General features: G+C 48.4%; 1 protein-coding gene and 1 long non-coding RNA gene across 8 annotated transcripts in view; one reads left to right on the top strand and one right to left on the bottom strand.

Annotated features, from left to right (window-relative positions):
• Positions 1–772: 772 nt before the first annotated feature.
• LOC125445596 lies at positions 773–16,903 on the bottom strand. Its single transcript, XR_007246315.1, has 2 exons — positions 16,346–16,903; positions 773–5,888 (listed from the first exon to the last, which is right to left on the bottom strand). It is a non-coding gene; the product is annotated as an uncharacterized LOC125445596 (long non-coding RNA).
• The window catches only part of PRDM16 (PR/SET domain 16), a 404,189-nt gene continuing 402,702 nt past the window's right edge, over positions 16,531–18,017 (top strand). For all 7 annotated transcript variants that reach the window (XM_048518726.1, XM_048518723.1, XM_048518722.1 and 4 more), the window contains exon 1: positions 16,531–16,861. Coding sequence is in view for 5 of the 7 variants with exons in the window: in XM_048518723.1 (XP_048374680.1) it covers positions 16,825–16,861 (37 nt within the window). In the remaining 2 variants the exon portion in view is untranslated. The remainder of the gene's footprint in view (positions 16,862–18,017) is intronic.

Genomic DNA, 18,017 nt, shown 5'->3' with positions numbered 1-18,017 from the left:
AAATGGGAGTGAGATCCAGACTTTGCTGGGGGAGGGGGCGGGGGGGGGGGGGGCTCGTCCACTGCATGCCATCATTTGGGAGGTCCTTTAAATGGCAGGTGAAAGCTGGAAGGGAATATGTATTCCATAGATCCTGCGTCGAGGCATGATCAAGGACGTATGGATCGTTTAGGAATACACCTAGAAATGTAACATATGAAATATGATCAACATGTGTTTGTAAGCATGTACATCATCCCAGTCTGCTCATCTTCATGGAGCCAATATTGGTGTGTCTGTGTATACTTGGTGGGAACCCCAGGTTTGATGGCCCCTAACACATAACCCAGCCATAGCAGGGAGATTTATGCTGCAGAAAATAGCACAGAGATATTAACAGGACACTGCATGATCCTGAGCGTGGTTGTTCAGAAGTCCCCTTGAGTCCCAATAGGATTTATTAATATTTACAATCTTCCCACACAATCCTGCAGGTTTACTCAGGAAAAAATCCAACTGAGTGCAATGTGTACGTGATTGCGCATAGCCTTTATAGCTTCAACATAATTCATTATTGGCAAGCAATGTGGTTAGATTATTGGGCAAGACCAAAAAGACCTAGGTTCAAATTCAGACCCTGCCCCATGAAGTTCACTGGGTGACACTGTGTCCTTCATTTTCTTTCTCAGACTAACTTACCTCACAGGATTGTTATAAAGATAGCAAAGAAATGAGACCCTCATCTTCTTGGATGAAGGGCAGTATAAATGTGAAAGAAACATGGCAAACTTCCTTGATTGAAAAACAATTTGATTTATTGAATTTTGGACTTTAAAATGCCAACAAAACAGGATCAGTGGTAAATGATCTAATATACATACTGTGATTACAAGAAGTATGACACTTGAGTTGCTAGGTCGACATGTGCTGTTTGCTATTTGAAATGAATTGTGTACTACAGTTCATAATGATGGAACATCAGAAAAAAATAGAAAAAGAAAAACAAATTTCATTAAGTAGATAATCTGTAGATAAACTACAAGAGAGTCTAAAGAAGAAAACAATATTTTTAGTAAGATCTCCTTTGCTTCAGGAAGATGTTTAGAGACCCACTGTGTCGCTGAGACCCCTTCCACACATGCAGAATAACGCACTTTCAATCCACTTTCAATGTACTTTGAAGTTGGATTTTACTGTGCAGAATAGCAAAATCCACTTGCAAACCATTGTGAAAGTGGATTGAAAGTGCATTATTCTGCATGTGTAGAAGGGACCAGAGAGGTGTTGGACTGGGTGTACCCTAGACAAAGCCATTAAATTCACTGGGTAATCCTGAGTGGTGGGGGGCATTCACTCTCATTCAATCCTACATTGCAGGGTTGCTGTAAGGATAATAGGAAGAAAGGGAGAACTGTGTGTACTACCCTGAACTACTTGGAAGAAGGAATGAGACTAATTTGTTGGTCATTTTGAAGCAAATAGTCCATCCCTTCATTATTCCATATCTTTTCTCTGCAACATTTTCCATTCCTTATACATTCCAGTTTAATCCAGACAATTTCTAAAAGTAAATCTGCAACTGGAATATCTGCAGTTCTTTATATTAATTTTCACCCTGCTCCTTGCAACATAACTAATGTATGCTTGTGCCTCTCAGCTTCCTCCATCTCCCAGGGTTTTTGTGAGGACAAAATAGGAGCATGATATGCAGTGTCCTGAGGCCCTTGGCGATAAAAACTTGCTAAATTATATGGTGGGAAAACACTGCAAAAAAAATCTCTCAAAGTGCTTTTCCATGTAATTGCATTAATATCCTTTTGGTTTGGTTTTGCATTCATGCATGCATGCTCTGTTGAGCATTGCTGTTGTATGTATGGTGATATAGGAAGGACTGAGGTCCCTTTCACACATGCAGAATGATGCACATTCAATCCACTTTCACAATTGTTTGCAAGTGAATTTTGCTATTCTGCACATTAAAATCCAGCTGCAAAGTGCATTGAAAGTGGATTGAAAGTGGATTATTCTGCACGTGCGGAAGAGGCCTAAAAGAGACAAATGTTAAGAAATCTTCGATAAATGGGCACATGTATAAAATCTGGAAATTTACACACACACACACACACACACACACACACACACAGGAACAAAAGATTCCTAATACATCGTTCCACAATGGAAACAAGAAAAAGTCATTTAGAGTTCCAAACAGCAGGGCGAGATTCAGATGAAGAAAAATGGCAAAGGATCCACCTAGGGAAACCTTCTCTTTTATTCTGCTCTCTTGTCACACCCCAAAATTATTTTCCACAAATCTCCCATGTATTTTTTCCCTCCAACCCCATGTTCCTCCCCCTTCCTCCTGCCGTGTCTACTTCACTCCCTTCCAGCAATCAGAGCTTACTGGAAAATCACCTCACACCCCATAAGTTCTTCATCCAGCTCTATTGAATTATGCCTCTAACTGGCTCACATTTGAAAGTTTCATTGTGTTCTAAATGAACAAAATATGTCGCCAAACCCGGAAGGTCTTCCTCTGCTCACCTTGGGAGCAAAGGGAGTGAACTGAAGCCTCCACCCCACCCCCACCCCCATTCTAGACCTCTTTTTTTTTCTCTCCCAAAAAACAGAAAGGGCAAAAAAAATGCTCCCTATTTTGTTTCTGCTTCATTTTTTTTCAACCCTTTCAGTTCTCTGCTTGTGCATGATTGGTTTTTTTACATCCGTTCGAATTGTATATGCTCATTGGCAGGGGATTTTTGCATGCTTGTTGTGTGTGCAATTTATGTCATTTATGTGTATACCAAGGGAGGGCCCGGGAGATTTGTTGAGGGGGGGGGGGGGAATCCCCTGGTAGTGGCATCTCTCTGGACTGTCCTTCCCCCTGCTGCTCTGCCTACCTACCCCGGCCCATTTCCTTTGCTATATCCACCTATCTGATCTCCCCTCTGTTCTGCATGGAGTAGGAGCAACTTCTGCCCTGCCCCTCCACTGACATTCCCCACATGTGGAAGAAAAGTGGACACCACTGGACCAGCAGAGGAATGTTGGCTTCCCCTGTCTGAGGGGAAATTATCTTCAGCCCCTTCCACACACGCAAAATAATGCATTTTCAAACCACTTTCACAACTGTTTGCAAGTGGATTTTGCTATTCCGCACAGCTTCAAAGAGCGCTGAAAGCAGTTTGAAAGTGCATTATTCTGCATGTGCGGAATGAGCCATCCTTTTTTTCTTTCTTCCTTTTTATTTTTTTGTATATTCCTGCAAATTTGGGAGGGTCCTCCAAGTCTGCAGAAATATGTCATTTCTTTCTTCATGGCCCTGATGCATGGATTTAAGTATCCTTACATGCAGAATTAGACAGACTGATATCAGTATATGAAACTGATTTCTCCATGCATAATAATACAAGAAAATGACTACATTTTATTTGTGCAAACATTGGTATGCTGTTTTTGCCATCCAATTAGGACTGTCATGGTGGCAAACAATTAAAAGTGATTGACTGCAGGAGGCTCTTCCAACTCTCATCAGGGAACCCCCCCCCCTTAGAAAGGTTGTTGTCATGCTAAGGTCATATTCATCTTCTTAGCATTCATGATTCTAGCCTTCTCTGATTTATCTTCACAATGGCCCTGTGAGGTAGGCCAAGCTGAAAGACAGTGACTGGGCCAAGGTCACCTAGTGAACATCTGGACATGAATTCGAACCCAGGTCCTGCTAGCCCTAGTCCCATTTGGGGACACCAGGAAACATTCTTGAGCTGGTCTTGCATGAAGGGGAGGAGCTCCTGAACAAGATGGACATTTTACTGCTGCACTTTCCCTCCCTTGTTCCAAAGTACATTAGCCAACCAGGAAGTCCCTGGCTTTAATCTGGCCTCCGCTCACGGGCACAACAGCCCCAGCCCTCCTCCCTCCCCCCTTTGCAATATGTGGTTCATGATACAGGTCCAACCTTGTCGGGTAGTTGTCGAGATTACAAGTCGATGAACTCAGTCGAGTGCTTTGTCCCTCGGAAAGAACGAAATGTGATGGGTGATTCAGGAGGGGCGGGGAGTCTTGCAGCCAGAGGAATGCGATCTTTTGCATCTGTTTCCCCCCTTTCTGCCCAGGCCGTCTAGCAAGTTTTCTATCCCCCCACCCCTTCCTTATAAAGGGCACTTGATTTTTATAGCTGCAGCCTCCTCCTTTCTCATACCCTGCAGCCAGGTCGTTCCAGTAAGCGCCTGGCACGCAGCAAGCTGACCGGGGCGGGGAGCGGGGGTCTCTTTTCCTTGGAAACCAGTCCTGCCTTCGTGTAAAGTTTCTGTCCTTTCCACCTAATGATCCTCAACAACCCTCCCCACCCCCCGCCGCCCAATGCCTTTTCTGTTTGCCCTCGAGGGACCCGGGACGGTGCCTGCACACGAACTCGCCCCGGGGCTCTTCTGGGGAGTCCCGGGGTCACCCGCCTCTTTTTCCCACCGCCAAAGGTCCTGAACCCAATTAATGGCTAATAATTATCCAGGCGCTACCTGGCCGGGTCAAGGTGGGGCTGGAGAAAGAGCCAGCGACGGGGGGGGGGGGGCTGAGCGCCGGCCACTGGCCGCTGGAATGAGGGAGGGGGGAGAGAGAGAGGCAGGAGTTCTGGAACCGAATCAAGTTCAGATTTCAGAGCCGCCAGTTGGCTGGAGGTGTTAATCCGAATTAAAAGAGAGCCCGTCGCCTCCTTGTTTTAATAACATGCCTCTCTGGGACTAATCGCTCCCTGAGGAATTCCTGAGCCTATTTTCTTTCTCTCCCCCCCCCCTTTTATATCCAAGCAGGATTTCTTTCCCTGCCCCCCCCCCCTTCTCTCTGCCCGTTCCCCTTTTTCTTTTCTTTTCTTTTCTTTCTCCTGTGCGGCTGCTTCGTTCTCTGTCATTTCCCCCAAAACTGTATAAGCCAAAGTCTGTTACTGGGGAGTGAATCCCGCTGAACAGAATGGGCTTTTCTTCCGAGTAAGCCCGCATAGGCTGCAAGCCGATCCTCCTTGTATCCCAGTAAAATTTCCTTCTGCGTAAACGGGCCGCGTTGTGGTCTCAAAAGGCGTTTGCATTTAAAAGGAGAAAAAAAACACTATCTCCTTGCTTTATATCTTCTTTTCCATTTTCTTTCTACCTCCCGTTCATATCAATTCTGGTTTTCCCAGGATCTTGCCCGACCCTATAGATATTTGCAGAGAAGCGAGATCCTCTGCTTTGCGCTTACTCCCAAGTTCCTGGGCACCGGTTTGCAGCCAAAATGCGCCCCATTTAGGAGACGTTTTCAGTCTTTATTCTACTTCAATAGATGCTGCCTTGTAACCAGTTGGGGGGGGGGGCTTCCCCTGCCCACCCTCCTCCAGTCGCCAAACCACCCGGGTCCTGCATGGGACTCATTGTTCTTCCAAAGAGGGTCAAGCGCTAAGGTCGCGTTCCGCAGGCGCCCCTGAGTCAGGGTTTCCCTTCGGAAATCCCTCTGGGTGTGGTGGGAAAGCCCCGTATCCGACGCGACCACTCCCGAAGCAGCACCCAACAAGCAGAAAAGACCCCCGACCCCGCGGCGAAAGACCTGCTTTCCCTGATCCGATTTGGGTGGCGTTTAATGGACAATCGGTGGGCTCCAATATTTCTGAAGGGAGCCTATTAAAGTTAGCAATGGGGTGGACTGTGGGGGGACTCCCTCCAGTTCTTTTAAGGTGTTATTTGGCATGAAGGGGGGGGGCGACCCCTGCCAACGGGGAGGGGGAATTTAGGACTATTCCCCAACCTGCTGGTTTAAGCGCAATGAATCCCGGGGGACTCTTCTGCCAGCCCCCAGGTGGCCAGTGGGGCACATCAAATGAAAACGTCTCTCCTCCGTGTTTTCTTCTTGCCAAACTTTCTGCTCCGAAATCTGTGTTTTCTCTGAAAAAAAAAAAGAACAGAGAAGAAAATGTCCATCAAATTTCCTTGCCCTCCGCGTTGCTGCTTGCAATAAATCCCACGAAGCCCTCGCAGGTTTGGCCACGGTTTCCAAAGAAACGCCTGACCCCCCCGGGCTGCCTGCGTGGAAAATGGCAAACCAGGAAGTCTACTGTTAATAATCATTACGGCATTTGCGATTAGATCATCATCAGCAATATTAATCGGGGTGCTATTATTTGCAATGGCACCCGCGACTCCGGTTATTAATTGATGCCACCATTCTCCATAGTAATATTATGATTAAATGTGACGTGTTTAATAATACTGTTACCGACTAGAATGACTGTTATTAACTGTTATTCTTAACAATAGCCTGGATGCTAAACTATTAATAATATAGAAGTAATAACAGAGGGAGGGAGGAGAGGCAGACGTGTGCAGGGTACTTTCGAGGGCGTTGGAAGCGCCCTTCAGAAATATTACACCCTCATGAGAGGAAACGGGAGTGTTGGGGGGTTTTTTTGCAAAGGAAACTAGATCCCCAAAAGAGAATGGTCTCGAGTCCAAAGGCGATTCGTCTCTTGAACGGCGCCCCGTTTCTTTCATGCCTCTGATCAGCCGCCTTCTGGGGGGGGGAAAGGGGCCTCAATTCATCCTTCTTGCGCCATTAACAGACAGATTTCAACCGAAGAGAATTAAGCGCTGGAGAGAAGGTGCCTGTCGCGGCCCGATCCTGGGCACGTTCAGGAGAAGCGACATTGCCCTTGGTTCAGGGACATTCCTCGCCTAAAACCTGTTTACTCGAAAGTAAGGCTTTCGAGGGGTCAGGGCCCCTCTGGATTTCAGACTTCATCAGGCCAATACTGGGGGGTGGGGGTTTGTTTGTTCTGCAGGGCCATTGACTTCAAGGGGGGCTCATTCCCAAATAAGCGGGTATAGGATTTGAACCTGAAAGGTGGTGTTAACTGTGGCTTGGCTGGAAACCTAAGGGTAATACAAGACATGGAGCGGTCCTCTTTCCTCCATGCGTTGATAGATCAAGCAGATCGTTTTATTCACCGCCTCCCACCCCCCACCCCCCACCCCGAGTATTATCCACTGCATTGTCAAGTGTATGCATGTATATAAAAGCACGCGCTGGAAATGATAGGAGGCTTTGATCTCCGCCTTAAAACTGACTCGGAGTGAAATCTAACTCCGTCCAATTGCTTGTTGCATCGAAGTATGATTATTTTATGTGGACGGCGTTTCCCAACCCAAAGCTGCCGTTCCCCTGGTTACGCTGACTCCGGAGTAAACGCCCCTGGATTCGGGGGACTAGCGAGAAAAACGTTGCTAGCCTCCAGCTACAAGGTTTTGCAAGAACAAAACAAAAGGCAGACCACTGCCCCCGAAACCTTTGCTGCCTAAAACTAGCCACTTTCTTCAACCCAAGACGGGTTTCTTCTTCGCCCAGCCCAGCCCAGCCCAGCCCCTTCCCCCAGAGATACAAACACCTGACATTAAATATCTCTGTTTTGTTAATTTAGGGATCATCCGAATTTCCCCGGGAGTTCAAATAATATATATCTATATATGTGCATATGTATGTAGGTGTGTATATATGTGTATATAAATATGTATATGGATGTGTGTGTGTGTGTGTTTGTACACACATATGTATACACACACACCTCCATATAGATATAGATATATGACCCAACTTGGTCTAATCTCAGAGGGATGCAAAACGCCGGCTTTGCGAAGTTCCCATCATGCCCCACACACCTGGGACACTTTAAAGAGTGCCTGTTTGGTTTGTAGTAATTTGCTGTGGGGGAGTACATTGGGAGGGGGAGCTATTTGTAAGCGCGATCTTTGGCGGGGCGGGGGATCCAGTGGGTTCCCTTGCAGTTCTTGAATGATGCAAGCGGAGGCTTTCTTGGCCAATTCCTGCCTTCAACTGCCCCCTTGTGCCTGGAAGAGTATCTCTGGGGAGAGGCGACTCTAAACCCGCTTGCAATCCTCTGGCCGGGCAGCTGCTGTTTACAGGGGTGGGGGGGGGGGGGGAAATCTAAATCCGTTTCTTCCTTGACTTCTCGGTAAACACTGTTAACAAATGAAGAAGGGGGAAGGGAGAGAAGGACGAGATCTCCGGGGAAGCAGCGTCAAGTGGATCTTTCCTTCCCCACGTGGTTCATGGGGGTGACCTGAATGGGCATCTCTCTCTCTTTTTTAAAAAAGGAGACATAAATCATAATCGAAGCCTTTCCTAATAATCTCTCCGTATGTGGTAACAATCAAGAGTTTGTGCTTTCCAGTCTCCCAAAAAGGAAAAGTGTTGATGTTGGACCTCCTGGCCAGCCCTATAAAGCCTCAACTATTTTAAGCTGTTCTAGGGACATAAATGCCAGCCCCGGAGTTGCTGTCTCTCTCGTGTGCGTGTGCTTCTAGGTTTGTTTGAAGGTTCTCCTCCTGAGCATCTTCAAACACTTCAGTCCGTTTAAAGACCAGTCCGATACCAGTTGGCCAGATACATAAAAGTACCAGCTGGATGGGAAATGACTCTCCCACAAACGCGCTTGAAGATCGCAGCCTCAGATCCCGGGCTGCCCTTTCAAAAGTTTACACGCCAGGCGCTCTTGCTGGATTCCTTGCCGTTTACTTCCGAGTCGGCACGTTGAAGAGTCTGCCATTTGACCACAGTTGACCTTGCAGACGGGATGATGGGAAACGGTGGCTTCTTGCTCCCAGTTTTAACTCAGTCTGAGCTACCCAAAAATCTCTGCATACCTACTCGGAAGTAAGACCCACTCTATTTACTGGGGGTTTACTCAGAAGTGAGTGCACTTTGGGTCCCAGCCTTTCAAACGCCCCCCCCTGTTAAGTTGGAAGACCCATTCTATTCATGACCAGTAGTCCTGATGGGTGTTTTCCAGTCTCCCAGCTCGAACACCCTAAATGGGTGTTTTGCAGGGCTGCTTAAAACCCATCCGTCTCCCTGGGGAAACTGGGATCTCTCCCGCTGGCCCAAATGTCTCTCGTTTAAATGCAGAGGCCAATACAGTGATCAGCTGCGGTTGGATCATGCCCTCCACCTCCAGGGAAATGCCAGCGGGGAAACTCTGCAACACGGTCATGGTACAAATTATTATCAATTAGAACTTTCTTTTTTCCTGACTGAGAGTATTGACTTGGAAAGGCAGGCAGGAGGAAAACAGGGCTTTCTCTTGGATGAGCCAGAGGAATAGGTAAAGCAACGACCGGTTTACAATGCAGTCCTATGTAGGGATACCCATTGAAGTGAATGTGTTTAGACTAGAGTACCTCTCTTTAGGACTGCATTTCCAGAACCGGAAGTCAGCCACCAGCACCCCTAAGCAAACTTCTTCGCCTTAAATCCACACAAAATCTAATTATAATTCTTCCCCTATAGATCAGTGGTTTCATTTACTAAACAAGGCTTATGAACAAACCTCCCCCCCCCCTCCCCGGTAAAATGTAAGTTTCTAGATCTCATGAGTAAAGGATACATTTGGAAAGTGTGTGTGTGGGGGGTGGGGGTGTAATGGTGGAGTAATAGCTCTACTAGTCGTTTTTATTCTGGTACTGATTTGATAGGATTGAAAACTGATGTGGTTAAAGTGATCCTTTTAGTACAGCAAAGTACAGCAAAGTGGGAAGGATATTTTAAAGAATCGCACCCCACAGTCACATTAAACCTCCTCCTTGAATGGTCCTCAATCTTACATTTCCTCTTTTGGCAAAGTGTTACTTCTAAGTTTCTAGTCCTCATTTGGGGTCAATATTTATAACGGGGGATGCTAAAGCATTATAAACAATTACCCTCTCAGGCATTTTAACTGATTGATTTTATTTGCCACTTTTGAAACATACTTCCCTAATACAGTTTGTTTTTTTTAAAGAGAGATACCCCCTTCCTCTTTGGGCAACTGTATTGAATCTTGTGTCTGGATAAATTTGCATTTCCTCTCCGAGAATCTTGTTTCCATTAAAAGAAAAAAGGAAGTGGAAAACCAAACGCTTGAAGGTGCTAAGAAGGAATTTTCCCCCTAAACTCACTGATTTTCCTCTTCATTTAGAGATAAGGAAAGGTGTTGCAAGCTGCAGTACCTTGTAATAAAATGGCACTTACTTCTGGGTAACACTCACACCTTACTTAAGCTGTGGGTACAAGAAGACACCCCACCCCCCACCATGAATTTTCTTCTCACTCCTTGGTTGATGTTGCTGGTTATAAGACTTGAAACAGGTGCAGGAGTAAGGGGGGGTTCAACTGTTTAAATTATTTGAGTTGGGGGGGGGCTTGGGGAGAGGATTTTCTTCCTAGGTTTTGATCAAGTTGGTTCACTTAGGGATTTAAATTAAAAAAAAAACCTCCAGGGAATTTGAATATGAAAGGCAGCAAATAGAAACTTAAGCAGTTGTGTATTTATTTTTTTTAGTGAGGGGGGGTAAAGTACAGGCTGAGCCCTCCCCCATCTTATTAGGCTGTTTCTATTCATAAATCATAATCCAGAACAGGCGCGGTAGGTTTGCTGTTTTCCTTTAATCGACGGGGGTCGGGGGACGACGACCCACGAATCCACTAATAGATCTGGTCATCGGTGGCCTTTTTGACGTGCGAACGAACCAGTAAAAAGAAACCAGTCCGGTTAGGATCGCTGACTGGTAGCCGTCGCGATCCACAAAGCGCTTTAATCCAAATGGAAACCTTTCACTACATTGATCTAGAGGCGGAACGCGTGGAGGGGGGCAGGAACAAGAGGTGGGGGGGGGGGTGTCGAGATCCTTCGTCCCAGGTGAGGCCTCGGGGCGGATCCTCAGAAGCAAATCCCGTAGTGGGTCAATGGAAGGATCTCAGACTGCAATCCTGCTCCCCTTGAGGTCAACGGGGCTTCCTTCTGAGTGAACGGAAAGCGGGTCTGACTCTTACAGCAGCAGCCCTGTGCGCCCCCGCAAATCCCTTCGGACTTACTTCCAAGTAATCCAGCCTGGTTGCAAACCTCCTCAACCTGTGACTGGCTCTGGCCTAAGGCATTCTCAGTTCGAGCCATACCTGCTTTCGCACCCCGAGTCCATCTGTTTCCTGGAAACCGAGCCCTCCAGCCACCCACCCACCCCAACGTCTTGGAGCAACAGGTTGAAACCCCCAAGAAACCCTGACTTCTTTTCCTCTTGACATGGCAGCATTCAGGGTGGGGGCTTCCAAATCCCCCGGTCAGCAACGTGGACGGGATGAGGGTGCGAGGAGGAGGGTTTGTTCTCACATTCAGATACATCTCCCCGGCAAATCCTTTGCAACTATTAAAATATATTTTAAAACAACAACAACATATCTTGCCATTAAAAAAAAAAACCCTGAACAGGCTGGAAGCGGCAGAAGAAAGCCCAATGCCCCCTCCCCCGACCAGTGTGGCCAGGGGACCAGGGGGCAATGAGTGGCACCTGGCCTCAAATTGCCCCCTCACGTCTCAGCAAGCCCAATTTTTTGTTAAAAAAATAGGAGCTGTTCTGTTTAGTCCCCTGCTATAATTCCCCTCCAATTAATTGAAACGTTTTCTCTGGTTTGGGGTTTTCAATTTTTTTCCCCTAGAAAGATTCTATTTTTTTAAAAAAAATGTTGTGACCTACCAAGCGCTCTCCTACGCTACTCGCCCAGCGGTGCCACCAAATTCAACGGCTCTTACTCTCGAGCAAACCAAACCAACAGCTATTGAGCTCACTGATGCACCTTTCGTGGAAGTAAGGTTAACGGGGAGAACTTTCTTCTGAATAAAGAACTACCGAGGCAACACTTTGGGGTTTTCCCTGCTAGAAAGGAGGGGTGGGGGGGCTTTGGGAGAGAAAGAAAATCAATCAAACCAGTCGGGTTTGGGTTTTTTTTGCAAAAAAAAAATCGTGCAAAACGATCTGACCGGGAAGCCAGGCCAATAAATTGAAATGCCAGCCAATCGTGCTTCGCGCATACCTTCTGAGTGGTACAGCGCGTCAGAGACATGCTTTGTGCGTAATTATTACAAGACCCCTGCAAGGTAGGTCACGGTCAGTGTTAACTTCGGGGTTGCAGAGGGTTGGGGTGCTGAAGTTGGGAACCCCTGATGCCGGGCCACCAGGATCCGGTGTGTTCCTTGTCCCAGTGAGTTCTGAACCGGAGGCCCTCCGGATTATTGGAGCCCCGTATGAAAGGGACCTTTGCTGGCTTTCCGCTTCTGTCAATCCGTCTGTCTTTAACATGCGACAAGTTTCTTGGTTGTTCTGGCTCTTGTTACCGCGTGTGTCGTATAAGCAAATAATAGCACTTAAAAAAGAACAACCCATTCTCGACATCTTATTTCTGGGGAAAATCCTAACCCCAGTTCTGGAAGCGTGGCCTGGCGGTAAAGACCCCCTCCCCCTGGGGTCTTGGCGTTGTGAAATCGAGTTTTGCCTCTTGCAGTTTGGAGCTTGCCCTAAAAGCTTCCGACAAATTGCCCCATTTCCTCCCCTGTCATCTCTGGGAGGCTGCAAGCGGGGGTCGCTGACCTCCTGGCCCCGGCCCCGCCTGGAAACTTTGCCAGCCCCACACCTGAGCACACCTGAGGAGGCGACCCCTCGCTTGCATCAGGGCGACGCGGACCTTTGCGCATAGCGGGGCTGCTCGCTGCCGGGTATGTGCCGCTCTGCCCTACAGGTAATTGGTTGACCTTGCTCAAAAGGTTTTGGGAGGGAGGGAGAAGGGGGGGGGACAAGGTGCATTCAAGCTGCGAGTGCTGGGTTCAGATCTCTGCCTACCCAGGAGGGGGACACCAGTACACGTCCCCCATCCCAAGAATGTTGCTCATAAGATCTTAAGAAGAATTCAGGACTTTTAAACTGCGAGCAACAATAGCCTTACTCCCGCGTAAACCTGCAGGGGCGCCGATTCTCCTTTCTAAACAAGTGGATGATGGCGGACTTCAAAGGCACCCAAATTTGCCTCTGGGTCAGGCGTGTCCGGCTCACCGGATCGCAAAGGAAAGTGAAGCAGATTCTTCCCTTAATCTGTGGGGCTGAAAACCGGTAGCCCCAATAAAAGAACCAGCAAAGAACTGTCTGAGATAGGGGGCGGGGGGGGGGGTCCGCTTTGGTTTGCTAAGAAGTAGCACGCAGCCCGATCCGCTATTTACTCGGAGGTAAATGCCACAGAGATCTCGCACATGTTTATATCCTGTATATTTGCAAATTTACTAACAAGCAAGGCCAGTTATCAACAAGGGAGGACTGACTTAGTAATATTTCTGCAACACGTTTTTTTTTTGGGGGGGGGGTATTAAAACAATTCGAAAGGGCCTTGAGATCTTTCATTTGTTATTTGCTGGGAGCACTGTAAGCTACGTGGGGCAGTGACCTCATAAGGCAGGGAATCACCTGAAAACATAACAAGCTGGCTTCCTTCTCGACCTGGCTGAGATCCTAGCCACACTTAAACCCCCTTAAGGCTTTTGAGCAAAGGCAGAGGCCAGGCCACTGGGCCCGATTCTATTTCGATTAAAGAATCACCATTACCCAACACACGTCCTTCAATCCATGCAGCTGATTAGCTCGCGTTGAGTTGGAGTTACTCTCGAGGAGCTGTGTGCACGGAACTGTGGTCTTATTAATCTTCACGATATTTCCTGGACAACAAGAACGTAAGGAAAAGCCAAAAGGAATATGACTCAAGACCCAGAGACTGGTTACACGCCCCAGGGGCAGCAGAGGAGAGAGGGTCTCCCCCACTCCACCTAGGAGAGTGGGTCCCCCCCCCCTTTCTTGATATTGTTCTATCTGGAGAAATTGAATCGGAGTGGAAATTCTTCTCCCGATCCAAGTGTCTGGCCCTTGACTTCACAGTTTGCGCAGCTCGAATTAGAATGCGAATTCTAACCTCTCCTGGGTGGATTCCGCACGAGTTGCAATCGTTATAAATGAAATAGTTTTCCCTTTTTATGACCAATCATAATCCAAATTCGACTCACATCGAATAGCAGGTCGAAATAATTCTAGAAGGCATTTTGTCTTCATTTATTCCCTTTCCAAGAGACTGTCAATTATAGAGGGGCAGTTAAAAAAATAAAAACAAAAACAGGTCTTACTCAATTACCAGATTCGTTTAAAGTTTCTGAAAGTGGCTATTATGTATGTTTATTGGGGGGGGAATTAGATGGGCTATTTTTCCCAGAGGGTTTTCAATGGGGTTTAAAAGCACATGTGTGAAAGGATAGGAAAGCTAATTGGTTCCCAGTCTTTTTAAGAAAAAGAGAGAAAAACAAACGTGTTTTTTTTGTATGTCCCCGGTCTTTTCCTGACATTATCACTCCAACAAATGTTTCAAAAACATCTTGAGCACTAGCTATAAGAAAACGAAAAAACCCACCTGCACATTTCCCATTCTGTCAATTTAAAGAGTTTATTGGGAAAGGAGATTGGTAGCCAAGTGGAAGTGCCCCCCCTCTACTTTACACCTGCCGAAATCCCCCTTCCTGCCGAGCTGGGAACGCCCCTAGGTTGTCTCCCCCCTCCCGCCGGTTTATTTTCTTTTAGGGTTAGGTAAACGTTCCATTATTTGGTGTCCCCTACCTTCATGTTAATCCCATGAAAACCATTCCCCTGACAACTTCTAACTGGCCCTTTTAATTCCAAGGAAATTTTCTTCGTTTAAAATAATATTTCAGACCCCTCTTCTCCCCTCCCGGCCCGAAGAGACTTCCCAAGCACACAGATTCCCCCCCCTTCGCGGTAGAGGAACCCAAGGCTGACCCCGGCAGACAGTTTAAAAAAATCTAAAACAAACCGCTTCTGAAAATGATATATACTTACCCCCTTGCGGCCCCTTTAAACCCCCCCTCCCGAATCTGTTGGGGTGGGGGAGATAGCCCCCCCCAATTCACCTGGATTTGCAGGAGAAGGAGAGAGTGGCAGGAATTACCCGGAAAACTGTGCAAAAATAATCGAGTTATTTTGATCGGAAGTCAATTGCTGGTCCTTTTCCGGTGCCAACCGAGAAGGTACCCTGGACTCCTGGTTTTTAAAACAGGAGGGGGGGGGAGTAAACGGAGTGGCAAAAGGAGCAAGTCCAAAAACATGAGATAAATTGGGAGGAAAATGTTGTTGGGGTGAGGGGGTGAGAGAGAGATGCCCCCAAATTAAAAATTATAATCCTGGGCACACTGTTTTGGACCAAGAGTCCCGTTTACGCAGCGTGTTTACGTAGAAGTGTCAGTTACTCCCGTGTAAACTGCAGGGCTGCAAGCTTAGGGCCCAGAGGGACTTACTCGTGAGCAAACCCGCAGAAAACTCGGAATTTTCGGCAGCCCATTTTTAAGCCCATTTTCCGGGCATCGAAATCTTGCCTGGAAATAAGCAGTCCTGGGTGGAGGAGTTATTTCAAGGAGTTAATTCTCCAAGGATATCCCTCTCGGGGAGGAACCAGTGAGCCTATTTCCACGAGGGGGTTTACACCTACTCGGAAGTAAGTTCCTGGCATGTCAGTGAAGGCACACGTCAGCGCAAACCGTGCCCTGGGATCGGGCTGCGGGAAAGCTCTCCTACAAAAAATAAAAGAAATCATCCTAGGTTTTAGCAAAGCCGAAGGTGGGCAGAAGCAGCAGGTAAAGCGAGTCGGAAGAGCCCCCTCCCCCCGTGGACAATGTGCTCAGGTTTGAGAACAACTGACAGCCCCCAAAATCAATCGTTAGAAAAGGAAGGTCATGGGCCGGCATGTGAAGAGCCTTAATCGTTCTTAATAGACTTTTTAATGCAATCGCGTTCCGCACATCCGTGCGCAGGAGCGGAGCAAAACAGGCCGACAAGGAAACTCCCCGGTCCAGAGAGAACCGACCCACCTCATCATACGGGGTTCGGGGGGGGGGGGAAGTGCGATCCTAAGCCTCTCTTGGGGTCAACCCCATTGCAAGAGGTGGCTTACTTCAGTGTAAACAGCCGCTCCAGGTGCACGGCTGCAACCGGACGCCCCTTTTACTGCGGAGCAAATCCGAGTCAAATCAGTTCACCCCCCCCCCGCCTTCCCCATCCCCCCATGGGTTCGACGCGCCCCTTCAATCCTACCGGAATCCGATTGAAACCAATCAGTCGGCTTTACTCCCGAGTATACGCGCAGGGGATCGGGAGTGAGATCAATCCCAGGGATCCTCACGCCGGTTTAGGAGCTGCCTCGGATCGCAAAACTCCCGGGTTCGGAAGAGACTTCGTGGGGGCGGAAGCATGCAGAGGATCGGGGGTGCCAAAAGGGGGGAGGGGGCAAAGGGCCCCCCAGACCCAAATGCAATTGAAACACAGGCAGAGAGACGCACACTCAAAGGTCTGCAAAGTGGCACGTGAAATGTACCGATTGCAACACACACACACACACCAGACGCCCCTCCGCCCCCTCCCGAGCAATGCTTTGCGAACGAACCCCCGAAAGGGAAATAAATAAGAAATGGCAAAAAAGTCACCTTCGGCGGGATGTCCCGTTGCATCTTGCAAGATTGTCCAGAGGGCCACGGGGCAGCCCAGAAAGGGTTAGGCAGGGAGAGGAGCTTTTGCTTAAAGGGGCAGATCCGGGGAAAGTGCGGGGAAGGGGGGGGGGAAGGATGGTGCTCCGCGAGGAGGAGGAGGAGGAGGGGGTTGAGATAAGTGATCTGAAGAAGAGGCTAGGACCACCACACTCACACACAAAGAACCCACACACACACACACTGTCTCTCTCTCTCTCTCTCTCCCCCTCTCTCACACTCACACACACACACTCCGCAACCAACCCCAACCCCGATGGTGATGAATACATTGGAAAGTTTTTTTGGCCCCGGAGAGGGTGTCAGATTGAATGCTCTGTGCGCATGTGCGAAGGTGTCCAAACTGACAATGCTCGGGAGATGAAGATAGCGCGGCAGAGCAGCCGCGGGTTCAAGGAGGGATCCACTCCGCCGTCAAGATGAGATCTAAGGCGCGAGCGAGGAAACTGCCCAAAAGTAGGTCCCTTCCCGCGGCCGGGGTGGGGGTTGGGGGGAAGATCTCCGGCGAGATCTGGCCAGGGAGAGAGGAGGGGGGCCGCGCTTGGGGGGTGGGGGGGCGGCTTGGCCGGCTGGTGCGGGGGGGGGGGGACGGAGACGAGGAACCGGTCACCTCCTTGGGCTGCCCTTTCCGGGGATGAGAGGAGTCTTCCGCGGCTCCCAGCGCTTTTTTTTGTGTGCGCCGTTCTGTTTTGGCTCTTCGAAGTTTGGGTTTCTTCTCCCTCTTCTGCGCACCCCAGGACTTGCGGGGAGCGGGGGGTCACCTCTCTGCGGATCTCCAGGATAGCCGAGGAGGAAGGAGGGGGGAATCTTAAAGGGGGGAGACCAGAAGCGAAAGTTAGCCGCAAAGTTGAACCCAGCAACTTTCTCTCGCTCTCGCTCTCTCCCCCCCCCCCCTCCCCAAGTCGTTTCCAAGTTCTTGTGAAATCTTTTAATTCCTGGCTTTTGGAATAGTGGGCGCTAGAGATTCGCGGCTGGCTTCGCCTAGGAGAGTCTGGAGGACGGCAGAAAGGGGGGAAACGAGAGAGAGAGAGAGAGAGAAAATAAAACCAGCGAGGCAAAGGCAGAATGAATTGGAGAGGCAGAGAAACCGGGAACGAAAAGGGCGTTTGGGCACAGGGCAGTGAAATTGACACGCACGGTTGGGTGGCGGCGAAAGTGACACGTTGTGGCGTTTCTTAAAAGCGAGCCATGCGAGATGTGTTGGATTGTCTGCGGAGTCCGGTCGGCTCTTGTCTGGAAAAAGAAAGAGAAAATGGTGGGGAGGATTCCCCCCCCCCACCTCTATTTCTCCCCCTCTTGCAAAAATCCTGTCTTTCTCCATGATTTATAATCGGCTGAATGAAATTATGAAATATTAAGGGGTGGGCAATGCGGAAGGGATGGCTGTATGGGGAAGCAGGGGTGTACACCGGTTAAAATATTGTATCTGTCAAATGGTTATTTATCTCTCCCCCCCCCTCCCAACTTGAAACGTTTTCAGTGGCAAAATCATAACAGGACTCTTAATGGAGTTTCTTTTTAGGAAGTTAAAAGGTGTATGTTTCTCTTGGGCGCATTTAGTTTTATATTTGGGGGGGGGGGCTCTGGAAAGTTGGTGCTTGTTTTGCGGCTA

The sequence above is a fragment of the Sphaerodactylus townsendi genome, linkage group LG16 (assembly GCF_021028975.2).
Source record: "Sphaerodactylus townsendi isolate TG3544 linkage group LG16, MPM_Stown_v2.3, whole genome shotgun sequence".
NCBI lineage: Eukaryota > Metazoa > Chordata > Lepidosauria > Squamata > Sphaerodactylidae > Sphaerodactylus > Sphaerodactylus townsendi.
Note: the sequence above shows the minus strand (reverse complement) of the source record. Positions and strands in the feature narration are given on the sequence as shown.